We start from the raw sequence: 17,897 nt of genomic DNA, 5'->3' as shown, positions 1-17,897 counted from the left end.
AATATTTTGGTCCGCCAATTTTACATATTAAAATAAATACAGTCAATTCTCAATTTAAATTCATTTTCAGACAAATATTTCTTATTTTAAACTTACATAATCTTTTTAAACTTAAATAAAAGATCAATAACAGATTATAATTATTCTCCAAATTAGAAATTTATAAAGATAAATTTTGAAAATGATATAATTTGGAGTTTGGATATATTTATTCCAATCCACAAACTAGATAGCTTATGATGTCTACATTAATATTTAGGATATATTTGATTGTAGATTAAATCTGCAAACAAATATAGATGGCTAATCTGACAGTGGTTGTCCGATTGACGCTCCTATACTTAAATAAGTATATATAGGCTCAAGCAGCATATTTGCTGTATTCAGTTCAGTTGTGATTGTAGGCATACATCATGTCTTTTTACAGTGCATGATGAATATTATGTGTAAGTTGGAATATGAAAGTGATTCTTATTTAGTATTATATGTTTTTTTAAATAGAAAAAATGATTCTTATTCAATGAGAATCCTATTTGGGAATGCCTTCCTAAATATATTTATCTTACTAAATAGGAATATACTTCCAAGTAGGAAAATAATTCTGTTATATCTGGGCTTTTAGATATTATCCTGTTTCCGTGTAATCAGGTTTTTTGTGACTCGCTTTGGACTTGATTCCGGATCTTACCGAATCCTATGAGATTCGGTTTTATTGGAGATCCAGGAGAATCAGCCTCCTTTTAATTTCCAGGCACGACGAGATCTCTGGGACTCGGGTGCTATTATCTTTGAGCTTTCGTCTTGTAGAAGTCCTTGGATTCACTCGGATGAGTGGATCTTGTACGACTCGGTTTCGTAATACTTATGCTGGAATTCAGTTTCCATCATATCCAAATTGGACTGGAATTTAGCTTGTATTACTTTAATTTTTTTGATTGATTATTCATGTTAGATATATCTTTTGGATTCCTCTTAAAGACGATGGTTGGAAAATAAGAAGTTTTAGCGGATCGAGCAGTTTTTTTGCGGTCTAATCGAATGAAATTAAAATTAAAACCCTTGCACCATTAAAATTATGTTCATCATTGTGCACCCAAATAATACTTTTAGCGGAATTTTTGACTTAGTGTTTTTATCTTGATTATTTTTTTTATTTCATAATTATTTATTAGATTTGTATGAAAGACCAGAAATGCATCTTGGAAGGCGGTTTGTAAGCGTCTCAGAAGCCCCTCAGAAAGCCTATCGGAAGCCCCTCGTCAATCCCTCACAATGGTCATCGGCATGCCTCTCGTCAGTCCCTCGCAATGGCTATATATTCAATTTTTGTAATATAATTTTTATAGTTGTTTAATCATTTTCAAAGAATTCCATATCTATTAAAAAAGTATTTATAAATTTTATATTTTAATACTGTTTTGTTTGGAATGAGAGTGATTCTTAGATAGACTCAGTCGATCACGTCATCCGTGAACTACCCTATCACATTATGTCACATCATTAAAATAGTGGTAATATTATAATTTTATTTATTACTTTTTACACATTTAAATAGTAATATTATGATGTTATGGGTCAATTTTTTTTCGCCCACGTCTTTTAGCTGAATTTTTTTTCATATTCCATGAAGGAGCCGGATGAAATCAATATGTTATGATCGGTTTTAAATTAGAAATGTTAAAATTGATGATGATTCACTATAACCCCTAACCCTTCAAGCTAACAAATCAGGTTCAATTGTCATTAATTATATCACTATTTTAATAACGAATTATAATATGATAGGTTTAATATACGAAGAATGTAGTGATTGAGTTAATCTAAGAATGTATGAATTTAATCAAAAAAAAAAAAAGAATGTATGAAAGAGCAATTTGTTTTACTTTATGGTAGTTAAAGGAAACTGAGAAGTAGAGGGACAGAGGAGAGGCTTCTAGAAAGCATCGAACGCTCCTATTCGTCGATGGTTTCGAAGTGGCGCATTTCCAAAAAGAAAAATATCGAACAAAGCAATTTAGATTAAGTCACAGCAGTGTCACTCCACAACGAATGACAGTCAATTAAAATAATGAAATCGTGCGCTCGAGCGACTGGCGGTGAGGATAGAGGACTCTAACCAACCAATAAGATTCCAACGTGTATTATTAATTATTTTGATGTATTAGTAAATTTTTTTTGTCTTTTAAACGGCGACGGTGCAGCTACGTCCACGTCATCGCAGTAGAGTCCAAAAACGCGTAAAGCGTGATAATCAATCAAGAATCTGGATCGTTTATAGTACAGAGTGAAATACACGTGGCGATGTGTCAGTTGTTGCTTTGTAGATATTAAGGGCGCACTAGTGGGGCCCATATATTTCCAACGTTAATTTCATTTTTGAATTTGCATTTGCATTTCATTTGCATTTGTGTTTGTCTACTTTTTTTTGTTTTTTTAAAAAGGTTTTATTTGAAATTGAATATGAGTATAATAATAAAATTTAGAGTTTGAAAATATTAATAAAAAAAGAAGGAGCGTTTGATTATTGAAATAGGAGCCGCCATGGATGTGGAACTGGAGAAGTAGAGAAAAGAGAAGTCTCTCTTTATACAATTCTCATACTTGTAGTGGTTGAAAAGGATAATAAGATTAGCTGTGGTGAAAGGTATGTTCTGTTGTGTTTCACTTTAATTTTGGTTATAGGCTTCTAGCTGTCTGATTTTAATGTATTGGTGTTTTTTTAATTTAAGTGTTAGATGTTTATGTTTTGGTTGGGTTAGGTTGGTTATTGGAAGTGTAGTTGAGTTTTTGGTTTCTTCCCAAGTATCAACCAACGAATTCGTTGAGTGTTCTTTTTAAAACACCAAGCAGCCTCTAACAGGGTGTGTTAGGCAGTGCTGTTTTGTTTGTTTAGGGCTCTAACCGTTTTCTGTTTCATTTTAATTTTAACTCTCCACAATTGGGTGCTCCTTTAAATGCTTCAGTTCATTTTTATTAACACCATGCTTTGTTCCTATTTTGTGCAGAGCAGAGGGAGTTCAAGCACAACAAAAGAGCTCATTCGATGTGCAGTGGGCCGAAGAGGAACCTAACTCACCCTGCTTTTCTCATGGACAATGATTTACAGAAACAAGATGCCTTTACCTATCATTTCTCCCTTCTGCTTGAATTGTCTGCCTCTGATGATCTAATTGGGTTTCAGAGAGCGATTGAAGAGGAGGGGCACCATGTCGATGAGCCTGGCTTGTGGTACGCACAGAGCATCGGCTCCAAAAAAATGGGGATCGAGGAGCGCACCCCCCTAATGATTGCCGCCTTATTTGGAAGCAAAGATGTCTTAAATTACATTCTTGATATGGGCTGTGCTGATGTGAATAGGCGTTTAGGCTCTGATGGGGCCACTGCCCTGCACTGTGCTGCTGCAGGAGGCTCTGCTTCTTCTCTTGAGGTTGTCAAGCGATTGCTCGATGCCTCTGCTGATCTTTATTCTGCTGATGCTAATGGAAATCGTGCAGCTGATTTAATTGCTCCGCTTGTCAGTTCTGGTTTTAATTCTAAGAGAAAGGCACTCGAGATCATGCTAAAGGGTGGTAGCACTGGTGAAGATGCTTGTTTTTTGGCCGATCACAATCCTATGCACATGGATGGTCAAGAACTACTAGAAGTTTCAACACCAAGGTTATTGAAAGATGGGACCGAGAAGAAAGAGTATCCTGTTGATCTTACTCTTCCAGATATAAAAAATGGTATATATGGTACTGATGAATTTAGAATGTACACATTCAAGGTGAAGCCGTGCTCAAGGGCCTATTCCCATGACTGGACCGAATGCCCTTTTGTTCACCCTGGTGAGAACGCTAGACGGCGGGATCCAAGGAAATACCACTATAGCTGTGTTCCATGCCCTGAGTTTCGGAAGGGATCATGCAGGCAGGGTGATGCCTGTGAATATGCACATGGTATTTTTGAGTGCTGGCTTCACCCTGCCCAGTATCGCACCCGTCTCTGCAAAGATGAAACCAGCTGCGCAAGGAGGGTTTGTTTTTTCGCTCACAAGCCTGAAGAGCTTCGTCCCTTGTATGCCTCAACGGGTTCAGCTGTGCCTTCACCTAGATCCTACTCAGCCAATGATATGGGATCTATCAGCCCACTAGCTCTAGGCTCTCCACCTGTATTGATGCCATCTTCATCAACCCCTCCAATGACTCCCACTGGGTCCTCATCTCCGATGGGTGGTTGGCCAAGCCAGTCTAGCATCGTGCCTCCTACCTTGCAGCTTCCTGGTAGCAGGTTGAAATCTGCACTCAGTGCTAGGGATATGGATTTAGACATGGAGTTGCTCGGGCTTGATAGTCACCGACGTCGGCAACGAATGATGGACGAGTTATCTGGTCTATCCTCACCGTCCAGCTGGAATAATAGTGGTTCAGCTTTTGCTGCCTCTGGGGATCGAAACGGGGAGTTGCACAGGCTTGGAGGAGTGAAGCCTACTAACCTTGAAGACATTTTTGGATCTCTTGACCCTTCAATTTTGCCACAGTTGCAGGGATTCTCCATGGATAGTGCTGCATCCCAGTTGCAGTCTCCTTCGGGAATTCAGATTCGCCAGAATATTAACCAGCAGCTCCGCTCGAGCTACCCGACAAATTTTTCATCCTTTGGAATGGATCCCTGTGGTGCGGCTGCAGCAGCTGTAATGAGTTCGAGGTCTGCTGCCTTTTCGAAGAGGAGCCAGAGCTTTGTTGAACGAGGCGCTGGGAACCGCCATACTGGGTTTTCCCCACCAACTTCTTCTGCAACCATGATGCCTTCAAACCTTTCAGATTGGGGTTCCCCTGATGGAAAATTGGACTGGGGTATCCAAGGTGAAGAGCTTAATAAGCTGCGGAAATCTGCTTCATTCGGCATCCGAAACAATGGCAGCAGTTTGTCAGCAGCAGCGTCAATGGCAGCTACAAGAGTTGATGAGCCAGATGTGTCCTGGGTTCAGTCCCTGGTGAAGGATGCCCCGCCTATGGGATTTGAACAGCAGCAGCAATGCCATCTTAACACTGGAGAAATGCTTCCAGCCTGGGTGGAGCAATTGTACATTGAGCAGGAGCAGATGGTGGCTTAAAAGAACCATCTGGTGCCTACATTTTAACTAGTTATTTGTTTTCCATTTTTTGATATTTTTTAATTTATATTTATACCTAGTAGGAACAAAAGAAGGGACTGAGAGAGAGAAGAAAGGACGAAGAGTGAAAAATTCTTTTTCTAGTAATTTGGTGATGAGATGAGAGTAAAGGGGGCTGATTTGATTTGACCAAGTGTTGGATTATTTGTACTTTGTAGGTTCTGTATACATTACATTAATTAATCAATAAAACATATTATAAAAATTTCAATGCATCTCAATCGTCTTTTCTGTGCTGTTAATTTATGGGAATACCTGAAAATGCTTTATTTTGTTTGTTGATGGAGCTTTGATGTATGGCTGGAAAAGAATGTATAGACCTCTTTCTCTCTATTTTTGAACTCTATAGAATCTCAATTCAATTTCAAGGTATTCTTCAATTTTTCCCTTTAAGTTATACACTGAAAATTTACTCTTTATGTTTTTGGTTTAGGTCAATCAATTTAGCAAATGGATGAGATTTTCGGTTAATCAAGAGTCTCGTTAGGGATGGCAATGGCGCGGTGTGGGGGTGGGGAAGCTATCAAAGAGAAGTCTAGATACCTGAGTGGACAATAAGATGAGGAGAGACATAAGGTTTTGTAAATGAATGCATGTTTCTGTTACTATGCATAACTCTCTGGCTTGGCTTTATACTGATATGCTTTTTTATTTGTATTATATTCTTGTATTTGATATGTTTTTTTGTTCATTGATAGCCTAACATTTAGATTCCAAATTCTTCATGTAGAGAAGGAAAGGGAATCCTCCTTAAAGTATCTGGGATTATGTCTGTGTTTCTCATAGCTACGTTGCTTGTCAGTGATGCTATAATTAATGTCGAATTGTGCCCCTGAAAAGGATATAAAAGATGTAAAGATGAAGAGAATGATGAAGCACAACCGAACGGAGAACAAGTTCAGGTGTTATCTTCGGGTAAGGATAAATTCTCCAAGGTCACGCATTGTTTCTTAGGATAAATTTTTGGCTTTCAAATCTGAAGATGGCATCCAGAGTCCAAATTCAAGCCACTGGATTTAGACAGACAAAGTTCCTCCTGGTAGTATTTGTTTTCTTTAGACATATGCCTTGTTATGTGATTTTGCAAATTCTGAATATGTCCTTTTATTTTATTTTTGCAGAGTTTCATGCAGAATTACATGGAACATGATTTGCCAAGCAAAAGCCAACTTGGATAGGAACTTATATATCTTGTTATGTGATTTTTGAAAATTTATTATTTTAGAATGTTCTGATGAATTATTTAGTTTTAAATCTTTTTAGTTTATTATGTAATTTTAGATATTTTTATATTGTTTGTAATGCAGTGGATGAATTGTGAAAATTTTGTACATTTAGCAACGCTTTGCTACTGGTGATGTTGAAAGTGTCTTATGTGGGAGTGTTCCTTGCTTTCTTTTGTCAATCAATTTAGCCATCTGCTACTTTTGTGAAATATGCTTTCGGCGTTCATGCGCTGGTTGGCTGCAAGATCCTCAAACTTGGGGATGAGCACTGAGGAAAAGGCTTAGTAGTGGGATGAGCACTAGGAAGATTATGTCTAATTCTGCTCCTTGCTGATGATTGAGACACCATTAAAGCCTCCCGCCGGCTTTCTTGAACTGAATCTTTATTGGATTATCTATTCTTCATCCTTGTTTTAGATTACGAGCTTAACTAAAACACTTTTATTTTAAACTTAAAAAGGACCTACGAGATTGTCACATAATTTATGCAACAATATTTACTATGGTGTAGATTTCCAATTTGGAAACTAATCAAAATTAAATTACAACTGAGTTTATCTATGTTACATTTATTTTGCACTATCTATACCAATAGCTCTTCTAACAACTCATTGAAAATTTGTAACTCAATCTCTGCAGTAATTTCTTCAAAATCTTGGAATTCCCTAATCATTTTGTGTCTCCAAATGAACTCAACCACTTGATTATCATTATGATATGCTGCTTCCCTCCTCTTTGAATTTGAATCCTCAAGTGCTGATGATAATTTCCTCCTTGAACTACCATCTTCCTCTGTCACGTAATTTAACCAATAAGCTACAGTCTTAAGATATTTTAACTACTTAGAGGTTAAATATTCAAACCTGATTTCGTAGGAACGACAAATGGATCAAAATCAAGAACAGAAACAGGGCTGGATTCTTCCGAACTGCATTCTTCTTCTTCTTCTTCTTCACTCTTTAATCGGCGCCCATGTCTTCGTTTCTTTTTCATTTCTTTGCAGTTTATCCAATCTTGTTTAGCAGTTGTCATCCGGCACAATTCCCTTAGAGGTAGACTAGCTTTGGCTGAATCTTCAATTTTCCCAATTTCTTGATCAACCACAGTTAGCTGCTCTTTATCATTATTCATTATATCCTCTTTATCTTCCTTCTTCTTTAATTGTACATTTTCATTTTTGTTTTCCTTGTTTCTTTTTGCTCGAAATTCTTTAGATTTTCTCCTTGTGTCTCTAGTTTCTTTCCAGTCACCTCTTTTTTCGAAGCTAAGAATAAAGAATTCCTCGTTTTCTAGCTCAAGAAAAGTTGGCATGCCGAGGGGAGCAAATGTGCTGCTCTTAGCCCTTGTATGGTGCTTTTGATCGCTAAACTCTACAAAATTCAAAGATTTGCTTCTTGAGATGGAATTGGCACTAACTTCCGTGAAGTTAGTTTCCAAGCCCATAAGCCTAGCCACAATGCCAGGAGGACTTGAGGCTGCAGCCTGATGAGGCACGTCAAATGACTTGGTAGAGTGTTGTTGGTGAATATCAGAAGGGTGCGTAGGGAGGGCGCGAGAGCAGAAAAGTCGACAGAAAATGGCTGAAAGACAACTAGGTGATGCATCGAAAGAGGTGGTAGGAGCACCGGAAGAGGAAGAGGAAGACGATGAGGTAGAATTCATGATTGAAAATGAAAATGAAAATAAAATTGGCAGGCTGAATTTGGAGAAACCAAAAGGGAAAAGTAGTTTGGAAATAAGAAAAGAAGTGATAATGAGTGTGTTGTTTACTTTTTGGTTGGAGAATTGAAATAAAAGTGAAATGAGGACTGAGGCGGGCTTTGCATTTAAATTACTAATTTACTAGTTGAGTTGAACTCAGGAATATGTTTCCGCATGCCTTGACAAGTCTATTTTTGTTTCAAATGTTTCTGCACCTAAATTTAGCTAAGGTTGTCATTGTTGTGTAAAAATTGCTTACATCCATTCTCAGGATAGAGATATTATCAAATTGATGTCAGAGTCTATCTAAATGTAGACCTGACAATTTTAGACACGACACGATTAAATGATACGACACGATACGAAATTAAACGGGTTTGGGTTTGATGTAAATGGGTTTGGATCATAAACGGGTCAACCCGTTTATGACACGATTAATTTCGGGTCTAAATGGGTTATACACGCCTAACCCGTTTAAACCCGTTTAAACACGGTTAACTATTTTAAATTAAATATTATATATTTTTATAATTTAAATGTTATTAAATTCTTAATTTTAATTAATTTTTTTATATTATATATAATTAAAATACTCCCTCCGTCCCAATAGAGTTGTCCACTTTGTCTTTATCACACAGTTTAAGAAAAGCAATTATTGTTTATGGGTTTTGAAAAAAATTTCTTAATTTTTTTATCATGCCCCTATTTAATATAGGGCCCACTTACAATTTACTTTCAATCTATTCATTAGTGGATTTTAAATAGGGGTAATATAGGAAAATTGAGTGTAAAAATTAGTTACTTTTTAAAAGTGGACAAGAGTTTTGGGACAAATTTTTTTCTCAAAGTGGACAATTCTATTGGGACGGAGGGAGTAGTATTTATCTCAAAATATAGTAATAATTCTTTTAATATTATATTAAATAAATTAAAAAAGTAGTTAAATAATTAAACGGGTTTAAACGTGTCACTTTAAACGGGTTGATCCATTAACACGTTTAAATAAACGTGTTTATACGTGTCGTGTCGTGTAACCCGTGTAATATCCGTATCGTGTTTGGGTTTTGTATATCAACCCCGATTAATAATCGTGTCGTGTTCGTGTTTAGCCTAATCGTGTTCGTGTCTAAACGGATTTGACCCGTTTATGACCCGCAGACACGAATTGCCAGGTCTATCTAAATGTAAGCATTATTTGTTCTTTGTTTTTAATTTTAAGTATTTGTTGTCACTGTGCATGGATGGTACGTACTGGTTATAGTAGATGAGTTCACTGAACTATTTGTGCTTTCTTAGTACTTCTTTTACTCTTTTTGAATTGGTTTCTCTACTTTACACTATCTGCCACTGTTTTATTATCATTGAAGCCTAAAACCTAATTCAGGTAACTTTATGAATTGGTTACCTTTTTAGATTGGAATGAATATTTCAGATTCTCTCAATCATTTAATGCAAATGTGTTATTTATACTTTCTTTTGTGGAGAGATTTGGGATGAAATCGAACATTGCTTGTTACGATCTTATGTGATAATCACAATTATTAGATGCTTTGACTGTCAAATTGTCCCTCACCATTTTTCAATTTGGTGAATTTTCACCAAATTCACTCCAATGGTCATGACCAAATTTTTCACCAAAAAACATACTTTTTCACTTTTTAATATAATAATCATTTTTAATTCTTAATATTTTATACACCTTTTACCAATTACACCCACAAACTTATTTATGCTCATATTCGTCCGAATTATAGTATTATTCATATTTTAAAAAATAAATTGCTATTAATTTTTTTAATTATGAATATCTTATAAAATTTAATTTATATTAAAATTATTTAAAATGAACATTACATTAATTTATTTAAATTAACACAATAAAAAAACTAACATAAACATTACATTAATTTATTTAAATTAACACAACATAAAAACTAAAATTAACAAAAAAAAAGTTCAACTTCATTTTGGAATCGAGTTGAGGAAGCGTATAACAAAGATAAAAATGAAAATTTGGAGGAACGCAACGTTAGATCGGTGGGTGCTCGTGTTCGTATTATAGAAAAGGCAATCCGAAAATTAAATGGGTGCATGAGACAAATCGAAGCAATGAATCCTAGTGGAGCATCGAATGAAGATATTGTAAGTATTCAAAATGTAATTTCATATTTTAATTTTATAAAATAAATTCTTGAAATTTAATTTAAATATTTATTTATTTTTTTATAAATTATTAACTTGATATTTTTAATAACTTGCAGTTAGCCCAAGCAAAAATATTACTTATGCAGGATCCAGGCTATAGTAAGGGTTTCAAATTCGACCATGTTTGGAATATCATGAAAAATTTTGAAAAATTTAATAATATTAGTAAGAAAAGTACAAACTTTGTATCATCAGAGTCGGACAGTCCTATGTCTGATTATCTTACGGGATCTCCAGGTTTATCAAATTTTTCTATGAATTTAAATGATGATGGCGCAGGTAATTCATCGGCTGAAAGACCTATATGGGGGTTAAGAAATCAAAATTGAAAAGAAAAAATGACGAAGAAGTTACAAAAATCCTCAACTCCATTAAAGAAGATAATAAACAACTAAGGGAGATGATGAAGAAAAGTCAGTCAGACAGAGGTATATATATGGAAAGTAATTCCAAAAATATGGCACTCAAAGAATTTAGGGAAGAAAATAAAATTTTGATGATGGACTTGAATTCAATTGTTGATCCAAATATTCGTGCATATTGGGAAGTCGAACACAGACAAATATTTCAAAAAAGAGCTCAACAATCATCCTCTACTTCAAATACTTTTGGTGACTATTTTACTAATATTGGTGGATCCGATACCAATCTACCAGATTATTGATAGAATATGTGTTCTATTTATTTATTATGTAATGTCGTAGTATGTTTCGTTTTTAGTTATTATATCGTAAAATTATCTATGTAATGTTTTATATTATTGTCTCGTAAAATTAATTATGTAATATTTTTTTAATTGTCTCGTAAAATTATTAATGTAAGATTTTTATATTATTGTTTTATAAAATTACTCATGTAATATTTTTATATCATTGTGTCGTTAAATTATTTAATAAGTAAGTAATTAATTTAATACAACTACAAATTATATATACTAAAGTGTAAATTAACCAATTATTATATTCAAAAAGTGAAATGGTGAAGGAAAAATTCCTTCACCATTTTTGATGAAAGAAAGTGTGTGAGAGTCACCAAAATGCATTTCGGTGACTCCCTTAGAGATGAGGAGTCATCAATTCTCATTTTGATGACTCCTTTTGGAGATAGTCTAATATCAAGAAATTGCGAGACTATGATTTGAAATAGTGTTTATTAGGTATATTGAGTTGATAATTATACCTTCTAAATGAAACCCATCAACCAGTAATGCCAAAAATTAATTCAGATTTACTATTATTATAATTCGATATTTAGAGCCACTGAGAAAATGTTAGAGGACACTCAATTTAATGTTTATGTTAGTTTCATCATTAGTATGTGCAAAGATAAAAATAAATGTTCATTTCCACTTCTAATGGTTTGATTTTGTATTTTTTACTTAAGTTCAATTTTACCTTTGATTATATAACAATGTTGCTTTCAATCTCTTATAGTTTTATTTCAAAGGCATTATTCACCTAGCGAGGTTTGTAAAAACAGTTCAGGAAGGATTGGGTTGTATGCCTTGCTGAAAGGAATTAAAAGTCTGTTTTCATGATGCAATATGCTCAAATACACATTCATGTTTCTGATGCTACATTTTAATTGTTCATGTAATGTAACACATTTTATTTTTAAATAAAATTTATGATTATCATTAATATTTGGATTGTGCATTCTTTATTTCTTTCTTATACCTTGTAAGATAATGCTAAAAATGACTTCTAAAAATAATAAATAGAAATAAAAATAAAAATACTTTTTACCACCATAATTAAGATTCTTCCAAGAAGATGGGTGGCTTTGGAGGTAACATATAATGACCGCAATATGGTCATTGTTTGTAGGCCTAATGTCTCAAAACCTCCTACCTTTAACCCCTTTTCAATTCTATCCTGATGTTAAAACTGGTCAATTTTATCCTATTTTTTATTTTTGTGTTTCAATTGTACCCTGAAATATTAAATTGACGTTTTTTTTATTTGGAAAAAATTAAATAACATTCTCCATATCTAACATATATTAATTGTATATGTTGAAAATTCATTTAGATTTAGTTAAGTTAATTAAGAATTTAAATTAGTTTTAATTTGATTATGGTTTCTACTTAATATTTATAAATAAAAGACTTATTTGTACTTTTTTGAATGGAAATAAATTTAATTTTATCTCTAAAATTAGTTAATTAAATGATTTCATAATTTAAATAAAAAAATTATAAAAAATTAAAAAATTAAGTACAATTAAAACGAGAAAATACAAAACATGGTAAAATTGACCAGTTTTCAACGTCAGGGTAGAATTGAAAAGGGGCTAAAAGGTCGGGGTTTTTTGAGGTATTAAATCTTGTTCGTAATGACTTTTTTTTACGGCGAAGCTTATTACGACCACATACGATGGGATATTTATTTTCATAATTGATCAATTCCCTTAGACAAAAAGTGATTTTCTTGTAGTGAGAGTCACATTTTCGTTTGGGATTGAAATAAAAAAATAAAGATGGGGTTGTCTAAGGTCCAACGCTGAATGGGTCCAGCGCTAAAGGACAAAACACATAAGATAAAAATTTGACCTCTAAAAAAATGTAGGAAGGTCATAAAGATATAATAACCGGACCCACATACAAAACAATAAAAAAAATCACTTGCTTATCTTGTCAAAATATTAAAAGAAAATTTTCACTTACCTTCTTTTTATTTATCTTAATTACACATTTTATTTTTCTTCCTATCACATAAACAACTAAATAAAGTCAATTTTTTAGTATTTAATTATTGAATATGAAAATTTAATTTATATAAATTTAGTAAAATAAATAAGGCATGAAGTTTTTCAAATAAATTTTAATTTTAATTTTAAAATATAATATAATTAATTTTATAATTAGATTTTTATTTTATTAAAATTTAATATAAGTAAATTAAAAAAATATAATATCATCAATTTTAGTCCCTTTTAGAGGAGGAATCCGGACCGGATCTCTTCATGAAAGTTGTAGATATTCGACTTGCCTTTCCAGTGACGTTTGAATCGATGAAATCTGACGTCGGGGGAACGAGTTATGACATAAATACACAATCTCAATATATATTGATTTCACACTGATGTACACATACAACAGCTTCATGGCAACTTTCGTCCATGTTCCAGGTCGAATCCGGACCGGACGTCTTCATGAAAGTCGTAGGTATTCGAGTTACCTTTTCAGGGACGTTTGAATCGATGAAATATCACGTCGGAAAAATGATTTACGAATTACATACTCGGACTAGGTACATGCAGATTTCATAAAGCTGCACACATGCAGCAGCTTCAAGGGCACTTTCTCCCTTTTTCTAGGCTGAATCCGGACCACACCTCTTCATGAAAGTTGTAAGTATTTGAATTATCTTTCTATGTATGTCTGAATTAGTTAAATCCGACGTCGGAAAAACGCGTTATGACAAAAATACCCGGGCTGGTTTTCGAAAACATACTTCTATCCCCTCTGTATCGCTTGAATAGCTACCCATTACTAAAAAGTGAACTTGAAAATAATAAATTTTAGTTAAATAAAATAGCGTGGATAAATGGGACGCGTGTTGAATTATTCGGATAGAATGAATTATTATAAATTAAGGAAAATGAGGTTTATATAAATTCAAATTTAAAATAATTGAACATATATATTTCAATTAAATAAATTATAAATAATAATAATAAACCATGTCCATAATGTTTAGTCAATGGGGACAAGAAGACAAAGTAGGCATATAGATCCACCTCCCTATGGTTTTGGAAGATGCTTCTACCTTTTTTTAAAAAAGATGGATATATACGGAGGGCTTAAGGTCTAAAAAACTATCGACCTTTCAATTTTTTTTTTCAATTGCACCCTCACCTTATAATTTCTCAATAGCACCCTATTTCGTATTTTTGGCTTTCAATAGCACCCCGACCTTGTAAAACAGTCAATTCTACCCTATTTTGTATTTTTGACTTTCAATAGCACCATAAATTATCAAATTAAACTCATTTATCGAAGACTTATTTGAACTTTTTTTAAGTTAAAATACTTATTTAAAAGTGTCCAAGTAGAAAAAAGTATGATTTCACCTTTAAATTTAGTTTTTTTGAAAATTTTCATCCTTATAGTAACCAAATCATCTAATTTTTTTTACTTTAGACTGCTATTGAAAGTCAAAAATACAAAATAGGGTGCTATTGAAAAAATTACAAGGTGAGGGTGCTATTGAAAAAAATTTGAAAGGTCGGTAGTTTTTCAGACCTTAAGCCTATATACGGAAATAGGCATGTTTAGATTTTTATCTACGGGATAGTCTAGGAATACACACATACAGCTGATTGAATGTCGATTTCGTCCCTCTTAGAGGACGAATCCGGACCGGATGTCTTCATGAAAGTTGTAGGTATTCGAGTTGTCTTTCCAGGGACATTTGAATCGATGGAATCCAACGTTGGAGGAACGCGTTATGACATAAATACACAATCTCAATATATATTGATTTCACACTGATGTACACATGCAACAGCTTCATGGAAACTTTCGTCCATGTTCCAGGTCGAATCCGGACAGGACGTCTTCATGAAAGTCGTAGGTATTCGAGTTACCTTTCCAGGGACGTTTGAATCGATGAAATCCCACGTCGGAAAAACGATTTACGAATTAAATACTCGAACTGGGTACATGCAGATTTCATAAAGCTGCACACATGCAGCAGCTTCAAGGGCACTTTCGTCCCTTTTCTAGGCTGAATCCGGACCGGACCTCTTCATGAAAGTTATAGTTATTCGAATACCTTTCTATGGATGTCTGAATCAGTTAACTGCGACGTCGGAAAAATGTGTAATGACAAAAATACTCGGGCTGGTTTTTGAAAACATACTTCTATTCCCTCTGTATCGCTTGAATAGCTACCCATTACTAAAAAGTGAACTTGAAAATAATAAATTTCAGTTAAATAAAATAGCATGGAGAAATGGGACGCGTGTTGAATTATTCAGATAGAATGGATTATTATAAATTAAGAAAAATGAGGTATATATAAATTCAAATTTAAAATAATTGAACATATGTATTTCAATAAAATAATAAATGAAAGAGTTAAAGGACCAAAATGGCTAATTATCCAATTATATATGAATCATTTGAGGCAAGTAAAGGATCCAGAAAGGAAAAGGAAGAGAGATCGGCGAAGGAGAAATGGTTTCGACGAACGATTTCGATCCGTCGCCGTTTCTCGTCCAAATCGAGCGTTCTATATATCGATTTGTTCAGAATTCGATTCTCTATCATCGTTAAGCTTCAAATCGAGGTAACCTTGACGTTTTGTTGTTGAAATTGGAGAATAAATGCTGCTTTGATTTTAAGCGAATCGAATAAATCGTAATCGCGTTTCTATGGTTGTTTTGATGAATTTGGAGTAGAGTATATGTGAAAATGAAATAGGAGCATGACGGAATCGAGTTTAAGCATGTCGGAATAGTTTGAGAACGAGTCCAGGAGCTACGCGGCCGCGTAAGCAAGTTACGCGGGCGCGTAACTATGTTACGCGAGCGCGTATGCAAGTTACGCGGGTGCGTATGCAAGTTACGCGGGTGCGTAACTATGTTACGCGGGCGCGTAACTATGTTACGCGGGCGCGTAACTATGTTACGCGGGCGCGTAACTATGTTACGCGGGCGCGTAACTATGTTACGCGGGCGCGTAACTATGTTACGCGGGCGCGTAACTATGTTACGCGGGCGCGTAACTATGTTACGCGGGCGCGTAAGTGCATTACGCGGGCGCGCAATCACGTTGCGCGGGCGCGCAATCACGTTGCGCGGGCGCGCATCTATATTGCGCGGGCGCGCAGCGAAGCTATGCGGGCGCATAGCTTATTCGAAGCACATATAGGATATTTTCGCCCCGCTATGACCCCGTTTTCCGACTTCAAGTACGTCGGACATTGAAAAGGAAATGTAGACCCTGAAAACGTGAAATTTGAATATCGAACGTGACGTGTTCGATATGGGTTTCAAGATATAAGGAACCTAGGATTTGAAATAGATTAACAAGAGATATAACAAGTATCTCGACTAAGTATTAGAACACGAACAAAGTTAAAAGACGTATTTAGAATAAGATCGTGTTAACCTAAGTTTATAACTCAGGGTTTTAGTACTAAGCCTACGTTTATGAATTAAACGTACAGGTGATTCAGATAAGTAACTGAAGTATCAACGAGCTACCAGGCCGGCGAGCTGGAATAGCTATGTGATCAAACGACGAATGGAAGTTCATGGGATCTTTATATTATTATATTTCGGAAAGCGGTCACTGTGAGTGGCAAATTTACTTTCGCGTATTATTAGTATAAAAGTTATTTTCTTATATTATGAGTATTGTTATTAAATGTCTCGTATTTATATGATTTGCTCGTATAAGATGATTTGTTTGATAGATTTGATTATATGAATATTGTTGTATTCGTTGTTTTGAAGATAAGTGTCTAATGTGCGGTCCGAAGAGACTAACTACCTATTGGGTGTCAATAGGCTGCATGATCATTAGTGAGTCGGTCTAGAGTATCTGACTTTGTAATTAAGAATTAATATATATTTAAGCATGATATGATATGAATTCGATACGAGAGTGAACTCGGCTACGGTGTAGCCTGGAAGTCCCCGTATCTAGACCTGAAAATTTTAGACACGACACGATTAAATGATACGACACGACACGAAGTTAAATGGGTTTGGGTTTGATGTAAATGGGTTTGGGTCATAAACGGGTCAACCCGTTTATGACACGGTTAATTTCGTGTCTAAATGGGTTATACACGTCTAACCCGTTTAAACACATTTAAACACGATTAACTAGTTTTAATTAAAAATTATTTATTTTTATAATTTAAATGTCATTAAATTCTTAATTTTAATTAAATTATTTATATTATATACAATTAAAATAGTATTTATCTCAAAATTTAGTAATGATTCTGTTAGTATTATATTAAATAAATTAATAAAATAGTTAAATAATTAAACTGGCTTAAACGTGCCACTTTAAACGGGTTGATTCATTGACACGTTTAAATAAACGTGTTTATACGTGTCGTTTCGTGTAACCCATGTAATATCTGTGTCGTGTTTGGGTTTTGTATATCAAACCCGATTAATAATTGTGTCGTGTTCGTGTCTAAACGGGTTTGACCCGTTTATGATCCGCAGACACGAATTGCCAGGTTTACCCGTATCTAGTGGGCTGGATCCACCAGTGAGTTGGACTCACACTTTATGATTTCGATACGAGTGAGCACTCGGCTATGGTGTAGTCTGGAAATCCCCGTATCTAGTGAGTTGGACTCACACTTTTAAAATTAATAATGTTTGCTTGTATCATAAATTTATATACGTATTAAGCGTGTGACGCCATATTTTGATAAAACTATAAGTAACTTGCAAACTCACTCAGTATTTTCCCAAATACTGACCCCTCACTCTGATGTTTGCAGGTAGACAGAGTCGCATCAGACAAACCATCTCCATTGTGCCATAAGTCATTGGACTTGCACAAGTATGAGTTCCTAGATTGGTAAATTGGTAAATTGGTTTCAAATAGATGTTTTTGAATGTAAACTCTAATA

At 34.4% G+C, this 17,897-nt stretch overlaps 3 protein-coding genes across 5 annotated transcripts; 2 read left to right on the top strand and 1 right to left on the bottom strand.

Annotated features, from left to right (window-relative positions):
- Positions 1-2,471: 2,471 nt before the first annotated feature.
- Positions 2,472-5,370, top strand: LOC126686717 (zinc finger CCCH domain-containing protein 66). Of its 3 annotated transcripts, none has more exons than XM_050380919.2 (2): positions 2,472-2,644; positions 3,011-5,370. In XM_050380919.2, the coding sequence occupies exon 2, from the start codon at positions 3,044-3,046 to the stop codon at positions 5,093-5,095; it is 2,052 nt and encodes a 683-aa protein (XP_050236876.1). In that variant the 5' UTR covers positions 2,472-2,644; positions 3,011-3,043; the 3' UTR covers positions 5,096-5,370. The 3 variants fall into 3 exon arrangements, with proteins under 3 accessions (XP_050236876.1, XP_050236875.1, XP_055962127.1); XM_050380918.2 differs by having other exon boundaries at positions 3,006-5,370; XM_056106152.1 differs by lacking the exon at positions 2,472-2,644 and adding an exon at positions 2,671-2,861 and having other exon boundaries at positions 3,006-5,370.
- Positions 5,371-6,807: 1,437 nt separating this feature from the next.
- LOC126686718 (uncharacterized) lies at positions 6,808-8,308 on the bottom strand. The gene is made up of 2 exons (XM_050380920.2): positions 7,245-8,308; positions 6,808-7,173 (listed from the first exon to the last, which is right to left on the bottom strand). The coding sequence occupies exons 1-2, from the start codon at positions 8,041-8,043 to the stop codon at positions 6,965-6,967; spliced, it is 1,008 nt and encodes a 335-aa protein (XP_050236877.1). The 5' UTR covers positions 8,044-8,308; the 3' UTR covers positions 6,808-6,964.
- Positions 8,309-10,191: 1,883 nt separating this feature from the next.
- Positions 10,192-10,951, top strand: LOC126686610 (uncharacterized). Its single transcript, XM_050380742.1, has 3 exons — positions 10,192-10,224; positions 10,344-10,566; positions 10,665-10,951. The coding sequence occupies exons 1-3, from the start codon at positions 10,192-10,194 to the stop codon at positions 10,949-10,951; spliced, it is 543 nt and encodes a 180-aa protein (XP_050236699.1).
- The last annotated feature ends 6,946 nt before the right edge of the window (positions 10,952-17,897 follow it).

Source organism: Mercurialis annua, linkage group LG6 (genome assembly GCF_937616625.2).
Source record: "Mercurialis annua linkage group LG6, ddMerAnnu1.2, whole genome shotgun sequence".
NCBI classification, from domain to species: Eukaryota; Viridiplantae; Streptophyta; class Magnoliopsida; order Malpighiales; family Euphorbiaceae; genus Mercurialis; species Mercurialis annua.
This window is presented reverse-complemented; position numbering and strand designations above follow the sequence as displayed.